The sequence below is a fragment of the Thalassophryne amazonica genome, chromosome 2, assembly GCF_902500255.1.
Source record: "Thalassophryne amazonica chromosome 2, fThaAma1.1, whole genome shotgun sequence".
Classification (NCBI taxonomy): Eukaryota; Metazoa; Chordata; class Actinopteri; order Batrachoidiformes; family Batrachoididae; genus Thalassophryne; species Thalassophryne amazonica.
This window is the reverse complement of record NC_047104.1, coordinates 37,204,497-37,225,602: the sequence shown is the minus strand read 5'-3', so window position 1 is coordinate 37,225,602 and position 21,106 is coordinate 37,204,497. Positions and strand designations below refer to the sequence as shown.

The 21,106-nt window shown below is 46.1% G+C and overlaps 1 protein-coding gene across 1 annotated transcript in view; it reads left to right on the top strand.

Moving 5' to 3' along the window:
• Window positions 1-21,106, top strand: part of LOC117503507 (transient receptor potential cation channel subfamily M member 1-like) — a 143,711-nt gene that overhangs the window by 65,146 nt on the left and 57,459 nt on the right. Inside the window, exons 11-13 of the mRNA XM_034162772.1 lie at window positions 3,986-4,086; window positions 6,275-6,436; window positions 18,132-18,266. Of these exons, the coding sequence (XP_034018663.1) occupies window positions 3,986-4,086; window positions 6,275-6,436; window positions 18,132-18,266 (398 nt within the window). The remainder of the gene's footprint in view (window positions 1-3,985; window positions 4,087-6,274; window positions 6,437-18,131; window positions 18,267-21,106) is intronic.

Genomic DNA, 21,106 nt, shown 5'->3' with positions numbered 1-21,106 from the left:
CTGGTTCTTTCCATGCACACCTGTTCCTAATCAGCACCTCATTACCTGGGTTTATTTAAGCTCCTCTGTTCTCCTTGTTCTTCGCCAGATTGTTGCGCCCTGTGCCTACTTTCCAGCTCTGTTTTCTTGTATTCTCGACCTGCTAGCCTCAAGTGTGTATGACTACCTGCCTGTATCTTCAACCACACCTTCTGCCTGATGATTCTGTTTTGGTTACTCTTGTTGGACTGCTTCACTGTGTACCTTGTCTACAACTGCAGCGTCGTATTAAACCCTCAACTATGACTGAACGTGAGGCCAGACTACCTGATATTTTAGCATTGAATCTGGAGAATGCTAAATCAGTGGACAGCCTCACGGATAGTCTAAATTTAACGCTTAAAACTACACTTGATAAGATTGCGCCTCCTCTTTTAAGGTCATGCCCTCCTAAGGCACAGTCACCTTGATTCAATGATTATTTGCGTGACCTCAGGCAGAAGGCTAGAGGTTTGGAACGGAAATGGCGTTATTCCAAATTAGAGGTGTTCCGCCTTGTGTGGCGGGATGCTATTTTAGATTATAAGCATGCACTACTGGCCACAAAGTGGACCTATTACTCTAATTTGATCAGTAAAACAAACATAACTCAAAGTTTTTGTTTGACACGGTCGCATTTCTTATTCACGGGCAGCCACCTGTTAGTTGTTCTCCCTTTTCAGCACAGGATTTCTTGGATTATTTCAAGAAGAAAATAGAAGCTATTAGGCTGAGCATATCTCAGCACGCCTTGGCCCAGCCATTAAAACCTGCTATGGAGGTAGGCGCTACCATTGAGGTGTTACCTAGATTGACAGAATTTAATAGTATTTCATTGGGCGTGCTGACGAAACTTGTGGCATCTACAAAAAGCAAAACCTGTTTATCTGATCCCATACCAACCGACTGTGCTAGAAATTATTAATCTGTCATTAACCTCTGGATCTGTTCCGAAATGTTTTAAATCAGCAGTGATTAAACCATTACTTAAGAAATCTAATCTTGACCCTAGTGTATTGAAAAATTACAGGCCGATATCAAATCGATCATTCTGTTCCAAAATTTTAGAAAAGGTGGTTTCACGGCAGCTCATAGACCACCTTACTGAGAATGATCTTTTTGAGCCACTGCAGTCTGCTTTTAGGAAATATCACTCCACAGAGACAGCGCTCACTAAAGTTGTGAATGATCTTCTGCGAGCAATGGACTCAGACACCACTACGGTTTTGGTGTTGTTAGATCTCAGTGCTGCGTTTGATACTGTGGATCATCATATTTTGCTCAATAGGTTGGAGAATTTTTTGGGGATTACTGGAAGTGCCCTTGCCTGGTTGACGTCATATCTGTCCAGTCGTTCTCAATGTGTCTTGTATAATGGCACTAACCCTTGCTGACATGAGATTTGGGGTTCCACAGGGATCTGTTTTAGGCCCCTTGCTTTTCTCCCTGTATGTGGCACCCCTTGGGCGTATACTGCGGATTTTGGGATTGCCTTTCATTGTTATGCTGATGATACTCAGTTGTACATGCCGATAACTGCGGGAAATCTCACTCCCATAAAATCCCTGGAGGACTGTCTTCTATCAGTGAGAAGTTGGATGTCTAGTAGCTTCCTACTTTTAAACTTTGATAAGACTGAAATAATGGTTCTTGCTCCAGCGAGACATCGGCATCAGTTTGACCAGCTGGCGCTCAGCCTGGGTTCCTGTGTCATACATCATACGGACAAAATGAGGAACCTTGGGGTAATTTTTGATCCCACGTTGTCTTTTGACCTCCATATCAAGGATGTTACTAGGACTGCTTTTTTTCCATCTGAGAAATATAGCGAGGATCCGCCCCATCCTGTCCATGGCTGATGCTGAGACCCTGATCCGTTGTTTCTTCTAGACTAGATTATTGTAATGTTCTATTTTCAGGGTTACCACAGTCCAGCATTAGGGGTCTTCAGCTGGTTCAGAACGCTGCCGCCAGACTTCTGACACGTAGCAGAAGCTCTGAACATATCACACCCATTTTGGCATCTTTGCACTGGCTCCCTGTCTCTGTGAGAGCAGATTTTAAGGTTTTGTTATTTAACTTATAAGGTTGTTCATGGACTGGCGCCATCTTATCTGGCTGATCTGGTGGAACTCTACGTGCCGGCCTGGGCTTTGCGGTCACAGGATGCAGGACTTCTCTGTGTTCCCAGGGTGAAGAAGAAGTCAGCAGGTCAAAGAGCCTTTTCGTATCGTACACCCACCCTGTGGAACAGTCTTCCTGCGACCGTGAGGCAATCTGAGTCTGTGGACATTTTTAAGTCAAGACTCAAAACCTATTTTTATTCTCTTTCTTATGGACAGTTTTTATTTTTATTTGTTTTATTCTTTTACTTCTGTTTTTATTTATGTATTTGAATTTTTTATTCATTTTTAATTATTTATTCAATTTTATGTTGACTTGTTTTATGTAAGGTGCCTTGAGATGGCTTTTGCTGTGATTTGGCGCATTATAAGCTAATTAAATTCAATTCAATTACCGGACCCTGTTTACTGATTTAGTAAACAGCTTTTACCTACAGAGCCAGTTGTCTGTGTCCTGCATTTGTGTCCAGCCATATCCGACCGCCAGTCCTGATAGGTTGCAACGATACAAAGGAATAATGAACTGGCAGAGACATAAAGAAAACAGAGGGCTTAAATGGTGTGTTAGAGGGAAAGGAGAAACAGGTGTGTGAGAACATTCAGGAATGGGGCGTGGGAAACATGCAAAACACATAAAAATAAAGATGTACACAGTCCCACATGACAAAGTTTAGTTGATTGGACATAATTTGGAAAGGCACACACTTGACTACATATTAGCTCCCACAGATGACAGTGCATGTCAGAGCACAACCCAACCAACAAACAAACCTGCTGCTTTGAAGGTCCCAATGAACACAGTGGCCTCCATCATCCATAAATGGAAGAAGTTTGGATCCACTAGAACTCTTCCTAGACTTGCCTTCTTAGACATCTAAACTGAGCAATTGGGGGTGAAGGGCCTTATTCAGGGAGGTGACTAAGACCACTACCCCAACAGTGAACCATGGTGGCAGCAGCCTCATGCTGTGTGGATGTTTTTCAGCGGCAGCAACTGGGAGACTAGTCATGATTGAGGGAAAGATGAATGCAGCAAAGTACAGAGACATCCTTGATGAAAACCTGCTCCAAAGTGCTCTTGACCTCAAACTGGGGCAATGGTTCATCTTTCAGCAGGACAATGACCCTCAGCACACAGTCAAGATATCAAAGGAGTGGCTTCTGGACAACTCTGTGAATGTCCTTGAGTGGCCCAGTCAGAGCCCAGACCTGAATCCAATTAAATATCTCTGGAGAGAGCTGAAAATGTCTGTGCACTGACACTCCCCACCCACCCTGATAGAGCTTGAGAGGTCCTGCAAAGAGGAATGGACAAAACTGCCCAACGATAGGTGTGCCAAGATGTGGCATCGTATTCATGAAGATTTGCGGCTGTATCTGCTGACAAAGGTGCATCAACAAAGTACTGAGTAAAGGGTGTGAATACTTATGTACACGCGACGTCAGGCTTTTTTATTTTTAATGGATTTGCCAAAATAAAATAAAAAACTGTTTATGTTGTCATTATGGGGTATTATGTGTAGAATTTTGAGGGAAAAAATGAATTTACTCCATTTTGAAATAAGGCTGTAACAACAAAATGTGGAAAAACTGAAGCGCTGTGAATACTTTCCATATGCACCATATGATGAAGTCATGCAGACAAAACATTACAGATTTCTGTATATTTACTTGTACATGTATATTGTGGTGTGTACAGCTTTCTGATGCCTTTTATTCAGTGTTAAAACACTTTAGTTCTGTTCCAGAGTTTTCCGGTATCATAAATGAACTGAATGTATTTTGGCACCTAAAAGGAACGTGGCCAAAATGATGTGAAGAAACATGTGATTTGTGGATTTCAGGTACAAACGCTTCAGCACCTGACCAGCTGAGTTTGGCTCTGGCCTGGAACCGTGTAGACATTGCTCACAGTCAAATCTTTGTGTATGGACGCCACTGGCCTGTGAGTCTCCTGTAGAAGCTTACAGTATCCGTGAAATGCTTAAATCTTTTAGGGATTTACATGATTTTAATATTTTAGAACAACCAGTCCAAAGAAAATGCAATTTTATAGCTTCTTCATATAAACATTCTAAACTGTGTATAATTTAGTATACAACACCTAAACTAGAAGTACATTTGTCTGACAAGTACATGTCTTATGAGGTGCCCATACAGCTTTGCCCCATAATACAGTTGTGCTCAAAAGTTTACAAACTCTGGTAGAATTTTTTTTTTTTTTTTGGTGATTTTTTTTCAGAGAATATGAATATGGTCAGTGGTTGTATGAAGCCATTTGTTGTCAAACAAGTTTACATACCCTGGTGATTTTGGCCTGATAACATGCACACAAGTTGACACAAACAGGTTTGAATGGCTACAACAGGTAACCATCCTCACCTGTGATCCGTTTGCTTGTAATCAGTGTTTGTGTATAAAAGGTTGGTGAGTTTCTGGGCTCCTGACAGACCCTTGCATCTTTCATCCACTGCTGCACTGATATTTCTAATTTCTGAGTCATCTGGAAAGCAAGAGAATTCTCAAAAGAAAGGTAATTGAACTGTATAAAACAGGAAAGGGATATAAAAAGATATCCAAGGGACTGAGAATGGTAAACAGTGGTGTTTAAACTCTAATGAAGAAGTGGAAAATAAGGGATTCTGTCAGAACCAAACCATAGTCAGGTAGACCAACAAAAAATTCAGCAACAACTGTGAGGAAAATTGTTTGGGATGCAAAGAAAAACCCACAAATAACTTCAGCTGCAATACAGGACTCTCTGAAAACAAGTGGTGTGGCTGTTTCAAGATGCACAATAAGGAGGCCCTTGAAGAAAAATGGGCTGCATAGTCAAGTCACCAGAAAAAGCCATTACTACACAAATCCCACAAAGTAACCCACTTACAATACGCCAAACAGCACAGAGAACAAAGTCATTTGGAGTGATCAGACCAAAAATTTAACTTTTTGGTTACAACCCTAAATGTTACATTTGGAGAGGAGTCAATAAGGCCTACAATGAAAGGTGTACCCTTCCTACTGTGAAGCACAAAGGTGGATTGCTGATGCTTTGGGGATGTGTGAGCTACAAAGGCACAGGAAACCTGGTTGACATTGATGGCAGAATGAATGCAGCATGTTATCAGAAAAACTGGAGGAAGATTTGCACTCAGCAGCCCGGAAGCTGCGCATGGGACGTACTTTGACATTCCAACATGGCAATGATCCAAAACACAAGGCCAAGTCAACCTGTCATTGGCAGAATAAATTAAAGATTCTGTAGTGGCCATCTCAGTCTCCTGACCTCAGTATCGTTGAGCCACTTTGGGAAGATCTCAAACGTGCAGTTCATGCAAAACAGCCCAGGAATTTACAGGAACTGGAGGTTTTTTGCCAAGAAGAACTGGCAGCTTTACCATCATAGAACATAAAGCGCCTTGTCTACAACTACCACAACAGACTCCAAGTTGTCACTGATGTTAAAGGGGGCAATACACATTATTAAAAACTGGGGTATGTAAAACTTTGCTCAGGGTCATTTGGGTAGCTTCTGTTGTCATTATGATTTAAAAAGAGTAAACACAGTTGGTTGCCAATAAATGGCTCCACACAACCACTAACCATGAGTGAAAAAAGTTTTGTGTTCTCATTCATTGTCTGGAAAATAGCCCCCCCCCAAAAAATCAAACATTCTGCCAGAGTATTTAACTTTTGAGCACAACTGTATATTACTGCATAGTATTATTAAACCAACACTAACCATAACCCAAACCCCTAAAGTATTGAACATGAACAGTTGATATACCACAGTTTATATTACTGTAATTTTTCATTTTAACTACAAAAAGAACTGATCATTTTATTAATCTTCACCCACATCATTAATGATACAACAAAAATAACATTTATATTGTAAATTTTATAGTTTGTCAATTCAAAATATTTCTCACGTTCTTCTTGTTTTTGTGCTAAAGTGAACTACCAGTTTTCCCATCCTTCCCATGTATATAAGCTACCAGTTTTCCTGTGCTTCCAGTCTTTATGCAAAACATGTTTCAGAAACTTGGACGTGAAAGGACACACACCCGTGGCTTATGTTTGCTTTCTTTAATTTCCCTAAATATTTCTGTTCACCTCTCGTGGTGTTTCAGTCTGTGAGCGGTTTGCAGAGTGACCGTCCCAAAAGCCCGGCAGCTATACAAAGAGGAGGAGCTAAAGGGAATTTTGCCAGGGGGAAGAAAGGAAAAGGAGGAAAACCTAAAAGTGAGCCACAAGAGGAGACCGACCCAAGGAAACTGGAACTACTCAGCTGGGTACTAGCAGTATGTCTATCACTATGTCCCGTAATAATCACCCTACCCACACTGCTCAGGATGGATCACAATGGCGGATGGAACATGATGGCTAGTTGTTCACATATGTCATCCTGTTTTTTCCAGTTAGTTTAACTCTTCTTCCAATTATGTATTTTATCTTGCAGGTTTCCTTAAATAAGTTTACTATTTAGTTTGTGTCTGACTCGGTGACTGTTTTGCACCTGTCATAGTTGACATTTCGCATCACCAGAGTATCGTCACGAAGTTGAACATCTGAGGTTGAGTTCAGTAAAATTTACAATGTCAGAGTACAACACAGGGAATCAAACAGAGGAGAGTTTGATAAATGGACATGCAGGGACATCTCAGCAGTGTTGCCACAGTTATTTGAAAAGTTATTTTTTAGTTACTTTAGACAGTTACTTCATTAGCAGCTTTATGCAGTTACTTTATTAGCAGCTGCTGACAACTTGTAACTAATAAGCAGTGTTGCCACAGTTACTTTGAAAAAGTAATCCAATTACTGATTACTCCTTGAAAAAGTAACTTAGTTACTTTACTGATTACTCAATTGTAAAAGTAACTAAGTTAGATTACTAGTTACTTTTTTAGTTACTTTCTACAGCTGCCGACAACAACTCACTTTATAGTCACCCTTTCTTGACTTCAATGAAAATAAATACTTGTTTTATAAAAAGTAAAATAAAGACCTCTTTCTTGACCTCATATTTAACTGTTGACAGCACTGTAACAGTAAAACTTGCAATTTCAAACCTACATTGTTTAGAAATGTAACTATTAAATTCTAACTCTCTAAACATTTTACTTGTCGAAAATATTATTATTTTAAGCAATATTAGTAGTTGTAGTAAAAAACGGCTTCAAAACTGGACCTTTAATCTAGGGGTGTTGTGGGGGAGGGGGGCACATCTCTGCCCCATGCCCCCATTCCATCTAGATTCGCCCCTGCTTTGGCGTTTGAGCACAAAGAATGGATAACATTTATTTATGCAGAAAACATGACCAGATTTACAGGTAAGAAAGTTTTATTGCGTTTTCACATCATGTGGTCCTCAGAAAGAGAGTTTAGGTGCATTTGAGTGGAAAATAGTGTTAGTTGTTGACGCGTCGCGGAGTATCAGCTGTTTTTAACGAGACGATACGGAACGGCTCAGCTCAGAATTCTAAATAAAGGAGGGGAAAAGTATAAAAATGTCTTTGTAAAGCTCAGTGCAGGTGTGCTGATCACCGTGCTTTAAGAGGTGAGGACGAGTCGAGCAGCTGCAAAAAACCGTGGATGAAAAGCTCACAGCTCACTGAAAGTGTGCAGTTCAGTCGAACCCCGACCCCCTGCCCACAGACCAAGTTTAATGCTGTTATCGACCCACAATGAAAAATAATAGTAACGCACAGTGACATGGAGAAGTAACTTTAATCTGATAACTGATTTGGAAAGATTAACGCGTTAGATTACTCGTTACTAAAAAAAGTGGTCAGATTAGAGTAACGCGTTACCGGCATCACTGCTAATAAGTAATGTAACTAATAAGGTAACTAGTAATCTAACTTGGTTACTCTTAAGATTGAGTAATCAGCAAAGTAACTAATCAGCAAAGTAACTAATAGCTACTTTGCTGAGTACTTAATCTTAAAAATAATCAATTTAGATTACTAGTTACTTTATTAGTTGCATTCAGCAGCTGCTGACAAGTTGTCTGCAGCTGCTAATGAAGTAGCTATACAAAGTAACTGTGAAATGTAACTATAAAGTAACTAATAAAGTAACTTTTCAAAGTGACTGTGGCAACACTGCATCTTGAAATCTTGAACAAAACAGACAATAGAGCTCATCCATATCTCCAGAGTGGACCTGCTTCTGGAGAAAAACAATCCCAAGATAGCTTACTGACATAATGCTGACTCACAGCTGCCCAATAGCTAGAAAAATAAAAACACACACACACATGGTCAGCCTTACATATTGGCTCACAACCCGCTCACTGGAGCCCTTATTTTCACAGTTCATGTAGTACTCAGGTCAGGCAACAAGCATCACACTTTAGTCGCTACATAGTAGTGGTTGGCTAGGGTGCACTTTGATTACAATCTGAATGGGCCAGCGTACGCATAACTGCATGCCACACCATTGCAGTGATATGACATGCTATCACCTTTTTATCATCATTCACTTGAGTTTCATGAATGCCACAAATTGCTCTATGAAAATTAATGACAACATACACAGTGCAATGCAACTTACTACACCTTATGGCCCAGTCACATGGCATATGACAATTCCTGAACGAAGGGAAAAAAGTAAAAAAAAAAAAAAAAAATTTAAAAATCACAATTCTTTGAGAAAAGGTGGACAAATAAGCTTTATCACCAAATCACCTGTGAATCAAGAGCGCAAAAGTGATGAAAGAGGAACTGAAGCTGCCGTTGATCTCAATGCTTTAAACGAAATGCACCTGGAGCCACTGCTGGAGCAGTGTGTCTCCATCTCTGCGTTCCAGGACTCAGCACTGGGACGGAGCTGTACTGTGTGAAAACATTCAGCTGGTTGAACAAAGTCAAATGAAAGGCTAACGTTACAAAAAATTAAGCAAACGATAACCTAACTGTCATGACTGGGTGTGACATGGCACAGGAAGTGGTATGGCACACAGTGCAGACTCACAGGCTGAAGCGTGGAGGTAAAAATAGGCTTTATCCAAAAACAGGCAATGGTTTGGTACACAAAAAGGCAGTCAGCGGGGCGGCAGTACAGACAAGCAAGATGCATATTTGTAGTTCAGTACACAAGCAGGGGTCAGGTTCACGGCATGGCGGAGATTGAGTCAAACAAGCAAGGTCAAAAAAGGAGGCAAACAGACTGTGATAAAGAAGGTGAGGATGTGACACATGATTGACAAACTAGCAGGGAAGTGAGGGACTGTGAGAGCTTAAATACAAGGGGAGTAATCAGGGCGTGATGTAAAACTGGTGTGGAGAAGGTTCTGGAAGGGGAGTGGCCAGACAAGACAGGTGGGTGTGACAGACAAAGCAACTCAGTGCCAGTGACACACCCACAACCAACAGAGACAAAAATAACTGAATACCACAAACTGATGTGCTCATGTGACAGGACCCAGAAAATAAAAGGCAGAGACTTAACTAAGGCAGAACTCACCATGTGGACATAATAGAATAACAAATACAGCATATGATCAAAAATAAACAGATAAGTGTAATACTAACAATTTAGTGGTGAACGGAACAGATGACTACAGAATAAAAGGTGATGCAATAACTGATAAAGTGGCAAACAGACTAATGACTAACTACAAAATAGATGATTAACAGAGAATGTAATACACAACCAAAGGAACGTAACCAGGAGAAAACATTGAAGATAAACAATAATAACTAAAGGAACCATGAGTAGAAGAATACAAATACATAACAATGAGCAATAAAGAAAAACAAACTACAAATTGGACAAGAACAAAGACAAAACTAAATACATGGCAACCAGGTGATACAAAGAAAATAAATGAAACAAAACTAATCATAAACAGCGCATAACAAGAAGAGAAAACACAAGACAGAGATGAACAGAAACCACAGACAGAAGAATCAAAACCAGAAGTGAGGCAAAATTATGAAACCATGACCAGGGCCCTGACTGGGACGATTCCTGACACTAACATTACAAAAACTAAACAAATGATAGGCTAACGTTACAAAAACTAAGCAAATGATAAGAAACTGTCAAGAACGACAGCAAAACGAAATACGGACGAATTGAGGTTTTTGTTGCCCTTCGTTCAAATTTTTCGTCAGTTTAAAAATCCTGACAAAGTGACCGCTGCAGGAACAAAGCTGAGCAAAGGTTAAATGATGCCAACAAAAGTCAACGAAAGTTAGATTTCTTGTTTCATTTGGGGTTCATTGCCCTTCATTAAGTGCCGTGTGACTTGGCCATTAACTAAAGTGACATGAAATATACAATAACATGGCTAAAATTTTTCTCTATACCCCTTGTGTAGAACAGGTAACTCAGCTAGTAGCTTTTATTTCCATACACGCAAATGCATTGTAACAACTGCACTGTTATGTGGGCCGCTGAAGAGGAGGTACTGCTGGCCCACCACCACCAGAGGGCGCCCTGCTTGGAGTGCGGGCTCCAAGCACGAGAGGGGGCCAGACCCAGAGGAAGTGACAGCTGTCACTCATCACACCAGCTGTCACTCATCTACACCAATACATAAGCCGGACTGCAACTCCACCTCCCCACTGAGAAATCGACTACCAAGAGGTAATTTCTCTGCTGACTGACACTTTGTGTGTATAACCTGAACTTCTGTTTGCAGCCATTTTCCTGGAGTGTTGCCTTGTCTGAGGAATTGGCGTTTGGTGTGACAGCGACGGCTTCGCCTCACACCCCAACCTAGATAAGTGGTTAAACCAGGAGCTGCACGAGTGTGTGATTGGAGGTGGAGGTTCTCCCTCCTAACTATGTACAGACTGTGGACTACTGAGTGTGCGGACTCATTCATCTTGTCTCTGCTTTCTGCCAGCAGTACCAGGGTTGACAGCCGAAGACAGAGGCCACCTGGGGACGCGGGACTTGGCGGCTCCGGTGTTCTTCAGACCGTTGGTGGAGGAAGCCGTGTGGGTCGCGGCTTCTCTCTCGTCGGGGGTCTTCTATCTTCGAGCCTGCCCACACGTCGCCTGGTGTTAATTGACTTTACAAATTTTGTGTGTTTAGTTGTGTGTTGTCACAACATTAAATTGTTACTTTTTGGCTTATTCATTGTCCGTTCTTTAGCGCCCCCTGTTGTGGGTCCGTGCTACGACACCTTCACAACAGGATTTCTCGGCCATTCGTCATGGACTCCGAGGGGCATCAACCCGAGTTTGAACGGCCAATGGAAGAGCCAGGAGCGCAGGCGTCAGCAGGAGGCGTGTTGAGTGAGCTGCAGCAAATCTTAACCGCCTTCACGGCTCGGCTGGATTTAGTGGCCGAGCAGAATGTTCTCCTTAACCGGAGGGTGGAGGCTCTCACCGCCAGGGTGGAAGCGAGCGATCAGGGCGCTGCTGCAGCCACTCCTCTGGCTAGTCCTGGGCCTGTAATAGACGTTCCACTGGTCGTTCAACGACCTCCCCCACCGTCCCCTGAAGCATACATAAGCCCTCCGGAACCGTACGGAGGCTGTGTTGAGACGTGCGCAGATTTCCTCATGCAGTGTTCGCTCGTCTTTTCACAGCGTCCTGTCATGTACGAGTCAGACGCCAACCGGGTGGCTTATGTTATTAGTCTGCTTCGAGGAGAGGCACGCGCCTGGGCTACGGCGCTTTGGGAGCAGAATTCACGGCTCCTAACGTCTTATGATGAGTTTATACGGGAGTTCAAACAAGTTTTTGACCATCCCAACAGAGGCGAGACCGCTTCGAGCGTGCTGCTGTCAATGAGACAGGGGCGCCGCAGCGCAGCCGAGTATGCAGTCGACTTCCGCATCGCGGCAGCGAGGTCCGGCTGGAATAACGTTGCGCTCCGCGCCGCCTTCGTAAATGGACTGTCTCTGGTCCTGAAGGAGCACCTGCTGGCTAAGGAGGAACCGCGGGATTTTGACGGGCTTGTCGATTTGGTTATACGCTTAGACAACCGTTTGAATGAGCATCGTCGGGAGCAGGCCAGGGGGCGTGACCGGGCACGAGTTGTCCCTCCCCCTTCCGGTTCCGAAAGGGTGACGTCGTCCCCACGCTTCACTGCCAGAGAGCTACGTGTGGCTACAGCTCCCCCTGCTGAGGAGGCTATGGACACGAGCAGGGCCAAAATAAAAACAAACGGTCAAACTACAACGCCCGTCCTTAGAAACTGGGCTAAGGGTGGGCCATAACACGCACGCGGGGAAACCCCGCAAATCTACGCGAATCCCAGTAACGATCCTTTGTGGGGATTTAACCCTTCAAGCCCCAGCACTGGTAGACACGGGGTCGGAAGGGAATCTGCTGGATAGCGGATGGGCAAAGGAAGTAGGGCTCCCCCTGGTGGCTCTGCCGGCACCATTGCAGGTGCGAGCACTAGATGGCACCCTGCTTCCATTAATTACACATCAGACACAGCCAGTGACCTTGGTTGTGTCTGGAAATCACAGGGAGGAGATCGTGTTCCATGTAACACCTTCTACCTCCCGAGTGATTTTGGGATTTCCATGGATGGTGAAGCACAATCCCCGGATAGATTGGCCGTCTGGGGTTGTGACGCAGTGGAGCGAAACCTGCCACCGGGAGTGTTTAGGATCCTCGGTTCCTCCCGGCACGACGGCTAATGAGGAGGTTAAAGTCCCCCCCAATCTATCGGCGGTGCCAAAGGAGTACCACGATCTTGCTGACGTTTTCAGCAAAGATCTGGCGCTCACTCTTCCCCCGCACCGACCGTACGATTGTGCCATCGATTTGGTCCTGGGCGCTGAGTACCCGTCCAGTAGGTTGTACAACCTCTCACGTCCGGAACGCGAATCAATGGAGACCTACATCCGGGACTCTTTAGCTGCCGGGCTGATCCGGAACTCCACCTCCCCGATGGGTGCTGGTTTCTTTTTTGTGGGCAAAAAGGACGGCGGACTCCGTCCATGCATTGATTACAGAGGGCTGAACGAGATCACGGTTCACAACCGATACCCGTTACCTCTGTTGGATTCAGTGTTCACGCCCCTGCAAGGAGCCCGGACCCGGGGACTGGCCCCAAGAACAGAATGTACGTCCCACCAGAGGCAAGAGCTGCCGTATTGGACTTCTGTCACGGGTCCAAGCTGTCCTGTCATCCCGGAGTGCGTAGGACCGTGGCAGTAGTCCAGCAGCGCTTCTGGTGGGCGTCCCTGGAAACCGACGTCCGGGACTACGTCCAGGCCTGTACCATCTGCGCCAGGGGCAAGGCAGACCATCGGAGGACCTCGGGACTCCTCCAACCCCTGCCGGTGCCTCATCGCCCCTGGTCTCACATCGGCCTGGACTTCATCACGGACCTCCCGCCGTCCCAGGGCAACACCGTTATACTCAAGATAGTGGACCGGTTCTCCAAGGCGGCCCACTTCGTGGCCCTCCCGAAGCTCCCGACGGCCCAGGAGACGGCAGACCTCCTGGTCCACCACGTCATGCGGCTGCATGGGATACCATCGGACATTGTATCAGATCGTGGTCCCCAGTTCTCTTCGCAGGTGTGGAAGAGTTTCTGTAAGGAGCTGGGGGCCACCGTGAGTCTCTCGTCCGGGTACCACCCCCAGACAAACGGCCAGGCAGAGCGGGCTAACCAGGAGTTGGAACAGGCCCTTCGCTGCGTCACCTCCGCGCACCCGGCGGCCTGTAGTCACCATCTGGCCTGGATCGAGTATGCCCATAACAGTCAAGTCTCGTCTGCTACCGGCCTCTCCCCTTTTGAGGCATGTTTGGGGTACCAGCCCCCATTGTTCCCGCTGGTGGAGGGAGAGGTCGGTGTGCCCTCGGTCCAGGCCCACCTCAGGAGGTGCCGCCGGGTGTGGCGGACCGCCCGCTCTGCCCTGTTAAAGGCCCGGACGAGGGCCAAGACCCATGCGGACCGCCGGCGTTCCCCGGCCCCCACATACCAGCCCGGGCAGGAGGTGTGGCTCTCGACCAAGGACATCCCTCTTTGTGTTGACTCCCCAAAACTGAAAGACAGGTTCATTGGTCCTTTCTGTATCCTCAAGATCATCAACCCGGCCGCAGTGAAGCTCCAACTCCCGGCTTCACTGCGGATTCACCCTGTTTTTCATGTTTCCCGTTTGAAGCCACACCACACCTCGCCCCTCTGTGCTCCGGGACCTACGCTGCCTCCTGCCCGGCTCATCGACGGGGAGCCTGCTTGGACAGTCCGCAGGCTCCTGGACGTCCGTCGTAAGGGCCGGGGGTTCCAATATCTGGTGGACTGGGAGGGGTATGGACCTGAAGAACGCTCCTGGGTGAAGAGGAGCTTCATCCTGGACCCGGCCCTCCTGGCCGATTTCTACAAAAGACACCCGGACAACCTAGGTCGGGCGCCAGGAGGCGCCCGTTGAGGGGGGGGGTCCTGTTATGTGGGCCGCTGAAGAGGAGGTACTGCTGGCCCACCACCACCAGAGGGCGCCCTGCTTGGAGTGCGGGCTCCAAGCACGAGAGGGCGCCAGACCCAGAGGAAGTGACAGCTGTCACTCATCGCACCAGCTGTCACTCATCTACACCAATACATAAGCTGGACTGCAAATCCACCTCCCCGCCGAGAAATCGACTACCAAGAGGTAATTTCTCTGCTGACTGACACTTTGTGTGTATAACCTGAACTTCTGTTTGCAGCCGTTTTCCTGGAGTGTTGCCTTGTCTGAGGAATTGGCGTTTGGTGTGACAGCGACGGTTTCACCTCACACCCCAACCCAGATAAGTGGTTAAACCAGGAGCTGCATGAGTGTGTGATTGGAGGTGGAGGTTCTCCCTCCTAACTGTGTACAGACTGTGGACTACTGAGTGTGCGGACTCACACTCATTCATCTTGTCTCTGCTTTCTGCCAGCAGTACCAGGGTCGACAGCCGAAGACAGAGGCCACCTGGGGACGCGGGACTTGGCGGCTCCGGTGTTCTTCAGACCGTTGGTGGTGGAAGCCGTGTGGGACGCGGCTTCTCTCTCGTCGGGGGTCTTCTATCTTCGAGCCTGCCCACACGTCACCTGGTGTTAATTGACTTTACAAATTTTGTGTGTTTAGTTGTGTGTTGTCACAACATTAAATTGTTACTTTTTGGCTTATTCATTGTCCGTTCTTTAGCGCCCCCTGTTGTGGGTCCGTGCTACGACACCTTCACAACATGCACATTCTATTCCAAATCAAAACATAAAGAAAAATTTATCAAACTTGCTATTTCTTTACAAAAAGTGAAGAAAATGGAATATTGTGTGCACCCCCCCCCCCCAAAAAAAAACAAAAAACAAAAACAAAAAACAGCAGTGTCTACATTTTTCTTTTGTGACCCTTATTACACCCTTACAGGTGCCCTTATTTAAGGATGAAGGCAGCAAATCTTGTATGCTGATTGCAGTACATTTCTCTCAGTAAATCTGAATAAAATGGGTCATTCCAGACATTGTTCAGAAGAACAGTGAGCTTTGATTCAAAAATTGACTGGAAAGGGGAAAATATATAATGAAGTGCAGAAAATGATAGGCTACTCACCTAAAATGATCTCTGCTTTTAAATGGCAACCAAAATGAGAAAGACGTGGAAGAAAATGGAATACCACCATTCAAATGGATTGAAAAATAGCAAGAATGACAAAGCCAATGATCAGCTCCAGGGTGATCAAAGACAGTCTGTCAGATGACCCTCAAAAACTGAATTCAAGGCACAGTACACTGTGAAGACAGCAAAGCATGATGGAGCAAGCATCATGATGTGGGGATGTTTCTCATACTATGGTGTCGGGCCTGTTCATCACATACCAGGGATCATGAATCAGTTTGAATACATCAAAATACTTGTAGAGGTCATGTTGCCTTATGCCAAAGAGGAAATGGGTGTTTCAACAAGACAACAACCCCAAACACACCAGCAAGTGAGCAGCATCTTGGTTTCAAACCAAGGTTAACATTCTGGAGTGGCCAGCCCAATCTCCGGACCATAATCCAATAGAAAACTTGTGGGGTGGCATCAAAAATGCTGTTTCTGAGGCAAAACCAAGAAATGCAGAGAAATTGTGGAATGTAGTCCAATTGTGATGGGCTGGAAAACCTATTCACTGGTCACAGATATTAGGGCATGGAACATTTTGTTGTTATACAACAAAATATTAGTTAAGTGATTCACAGGAAAGATAAATCTTAAAGCATTTTATCAGTTTATACAGTAAATATTCGAGTTTGTAAAGAAAATTGTAGACACTATTTTTTTGAACAGCCTAATTTTCTTTTTTCTTCACTTTCTGTAAAGTAATAACAAATAAGATACATTTTCTCTTCATGTTTTGATTTGGAATAGAATGTGCAGCCCAGTGTATTTGTGTGTATGGAAATAAAAGCTATTATAAGAATTTTGAGTTTCACTCACTGTTTTAAACACAGTATTATTTATGAACACACACCACTTTTCAATCAAAAGTACACTCAACAAAAATATAAACGGTTTGGTTTTGCTCCCATTTTGTATGAGATGAACTCAAAGAGCTAAAACTTTTTCCACATACACAATATCACTATTTCCCTCAAATATTGTTCACAAACCAGTCTAAATCTGTGATAGTGAGCACTTCTCCTTTGCTGAGATAATCCATCCCACCTCACAGGTGTGCCATATCAGGATGCTGATTAGACACCATGATTAGTGCACAGGTGTGCCTTAGACTGTCCACAATAAAAGGCCACTCTGAAAGGTGCAGTTTTGTTTTATTGGGGGGGGGATACCAGTCAGTATCTGGTGTGACCACCATTTGCCTCATGCAGTGCAACACATCTCCTTCGCATAGAGTTGATCAGGTTGTCAATTGTGGCCTGTGGAATGTTGGTCCACTCCTCTTCAATGGCTGTGCGAAGTTGCTGGATATTGGCAGGAACTGGTACACGCTGTCGTATACGCCGGTCCAGAGCATCCCAAACATGCTCAATGGGTGACATAACCGGTGAGTATGCCGGCCATGCAAGAACTGGGACATTTTCAGCTTCCAAGAATTGTGTACAGATCCTTGCAACATGGGGCTGTGCATTATCCTGCTGCAACATGAGGTGATGTTCTTGGATGTATGGCACAACAATGGGCCTCAGGATCTTGTCACGGTATCTCTGTGCATTCAAAATGCCATCAATAAAATGCACCTGTGTTCTTCATCCATAACAGACACCTGCCCATACCATAACCCCACCGCCACCATGGGCCACTCGATCCACAACATTGACATCAGAAAACCACTCACCCACACGACGCCACACACGCTGTCTGCCATCTGCCCTGAACAGTGTGAACCGGGATTCATCCATGAAGAGAACACCTCTCCAATGTGCCAAACACCAGCGAATGTGAGCATTTGCCCACTCAAGTCGGTTACGACGACGAACATGCTGGATGTGGAGGTCCTGGGCTGGTGTGGTTACACGTGGTCTGCGGTTGTGAGGCTGGTTGGATGTACTGCCAAATTCTCTGAAACGCCTTTGGAGATGGCTTATGGTAGAGAAATGAACATTCAATACACGAGCAACAGCTCTGGTTGACATTCCTGCTGTCAGCATGCCAATTGCATGCTCCCTCAAATCTTGCGACATCTGTGGCATTGTGCTGTGTGATAAAACTGCACCTTTCAGAGTGGCCTTTTATTGTGGGCAGTCTAAGGCACACCTGTACACTAATCATGGTGTCTAATCAGCATCTTGATATGGCACACCTGTGAGGTGGGATGGATTATCTCAGCAAAGGAGAAGTGCTCACTATCACAGATTTAGACTGGTTTGTGAACAATATTGGAGGGAAATGGTGATATTGTGTATGTGGAAAAGTTTTAGATCTTTGAGTTCATCTCATACAAAATGGGAGCAAAACCAAAAGTGTTGCATTTATATTTTTGTTGAGTGCATTTGATCCACGAACAACACCTAAGATGGATTTCACAGTTTGAAGGTTTTGGGGGATTATGTTGTGACCACACGAGATGCTTAGTGATGATGTTTATGATGTGGCAGGTTAACTCCTTGGAAGAGGCCATGATGGATGCTCTGGTGCTGGACAGGGTGGACTTTGTCAAGCTGCTGATAGAAAATGGCGTCAACATCCATCACTTCCTCACTATTCCTCGTCTGGAGGAGCTGTACAACACGGTGAGCAGTGATCAGTGATCAGTGCATCTAACGGAGAGGTAATGGTCTAGACTCTAGAGAGGATAAAAAAAAGTGGGCTTGAGACAGAGGATCCTTGGTTCAGTTCCCTGTCAGATCAGAAAATTGCTAAGACTTTCATTTCTCAAGTTGTTTCTGGTGTGCAGTTGAGGACCTTTCCTGAGTGAAAGGACATCCCAATACTCATCCACATGTGCTATAACAAGTTAAGACCTTGACGCAGCCGGGCTGAACACCATGTGCCACCTTCTATAATGGCGATAGCAGTGATCTGAGATATGTCTGTTTGTGATGCTGGTGCATCATGTGATGCTGTCTTTAATTGTGGGAGGATAGCTTTGAAGGCCTCTGTGTAAAATGCACGGGGTGCCACTGAAGTTGTCCTACATTATAATGGATGTAGGCGAAAATTACGTCCGCCAAGGACACAATAAAATCTTCTGCATTTATTTATTTGTCTGTCTGTCTGTTAAGGCCCCTTCACACACAGTGCAAAGTTTGGACGTCGTTTGGACAAATATGGCGAAACAGTGCGAAACAGTTCGAATTTACGCACCACGAAATATCGCACCGATGGGCAGGAGTGCACGATCCCGGTGCGAGAGCTCGTGCACGCAATGGTATCTTTTGAGCAGGAACAGTGCGAGGTGCACCACATTGCGCTGCTTATGTGGAATTAAAAAAAACAGCCGGTACCTGTGGGACCACATTGTGTCACTTATTTGGAATAAATAAAAAAAAAAGAAAAACACATACCACCCACTGGACACGAACCTGCACCTTACAAAAGCTTTGTTTACCAGTCAGCAACTTTACCACTGAGCTACTGAGCAGTTCTTTGAAAGCTGCGGGAATCTGCCTAATATCAGGAAGGACATGGAATTATTACAAAAAAAATTATAGTCCGTGGGCCAAATCAAAATAAGGCCCTAATTAAGGAGTTGGTTGAACCCCCCCCCCCCCCCCGTGTAACTTTAGTTTGATGGTTTCAGCATGTTCCTGGGTCATATGGGATAACATTTTCACTTGTTGTCGTTCGCACAACCCGGCAGGAAATTTTGACAACAGCATTTTGTAAGCGAGGGGTCAGTCAAAATGTAAAAAAAAAACTCCTGTGGGTTCACCACCTGCAGAGGGGGCCATGGGGGTGCAGAGAGGATTGGGTGGTGGTCGAGGGCGGGTGGCCCGGTCCATGCTCACAGCCCCTGGCTGTTGGGATGTGGAATGTCACCTCAATGGGGGGGAAGGAGCCTGAGTTTGTGCTGGAGGTTGAGAGATACCAACTAGAGATAGTCGGGCTCACCTCCACGCACAGCTTGGGCTCTGGTACCCAACTCCTGGAGAGGGGCTGGATGCTTCATTTTTCTGGCGTTGCCCACGGGGAGAGGCGGAGAGCTGGGGTTGCATTGCTTATTGCTCCCCAGCTCAGTCGCCATGTGTTGGAGTTCACTCCGGTGAATGAGAGGGTCGCGTCCCTACGCCTTCGGGTCAGGGACAGGTCTCTCACCGTTGTCTTGGCCTACGGGCCGAGCAGCAGTGCAGAGTACCCGATCTTCCTGGAGTCCCTGGGAGGGGTACTAGATAGCGCTCCGACTGGGGACTCCATTGTTCTCCTGGGGGATTTCAACGCCCACGTGGGCGGCGACAGTGAGACCTGGAGGGGGGTGATCGGGAAGCATGGCCCCCCCGATCTGAACCTGAGTGGTGTTCAGTTGTTGGACTTCTGTGCTAGTCACAGTTTGTCCATCACGAACACCATGTTCGAGCACAAGGGTGTCCATAAGTGCACGTGGCACCGGGACAGCCTGAGCCGGAGGTCGATGATTGACTTTGTAGTTGTATCATCTGACCTTCGGCCACGTGTCTCAGACACTCGAGTGAAGAGAGCTGTCGACCGATCACCACCTGGTGGTGAGTTGGATCCGCTGGGAGGGGAGGAAGCCGGTCAGACCTGGCAGGCCCAAACGTATTGTGAGGGTCTGCTGGGAACAACTGGCGGAACCCAGCAAGGTCTTCAACTCCCACCTCCGGGAGAGCTTCTCCCAGATCCCGGGGGAGGTTGGAGACATGGAGTCCGAGTGGACGAGGTTCTCCACCTCCACTGTCGATGCGGCCGCTCGTAGCTGTGGTCGCAAGGTCTCTGGTGCCTGTCGCGGCAGCAATCCCCGAACCCGGTGGTGGACACTGGAAGTAAGGGATGCCGTCAAGCTGAAGAAGGAGTCCTACTTATCTTTGTTGGTAGGTGGGACCCCAGATGCAGCTGACAGGTACCGGCAGGCCAAGCATGCCGCAGCCCGTGCGGTCGCAGAGGCAAAAACTCAGGTCTGGGAGAAGTTCAGGGAGGCCATGGAGGAGGACTATTGGCCGGCCTCGAAGAGATTCTGGCAAACCGTCCGACGCCTCAGGAGGCGGAAGCAGCTCTCCACCAGCACTGTTTACGGTGCGGGTGGGGAGCTGTTGACCCTAACTGGGGATGTTGTCGGGCAGTGGAAGGACTACTTTGAGGATCTCCTCAATCCCATCATCACGTCTTCCGAAGAGGAAGCAGAGACTGGGGACTCAGAGGCGGACTCATCCATTACCCGGGCCGATGTCACCAAGGTGGTTCAAAAGCTCCTCGGTGGCAAAGCTCCTGGGGTGGATGAAATCCATCCTGAGTACTTTAAGTCTCTGGATGTTGTGGGACTGTCTTGGCTGACACGCCTCTGCAACATCGTGTGGCGATCGGGGACAGTGCCTCTGGATTGGCAGACCGGGGTGGTGGTCCCTCTGTTTAAGAGGGAGGACCGGAGCGTGTGTTCCAACTATAGGGGGATCACACT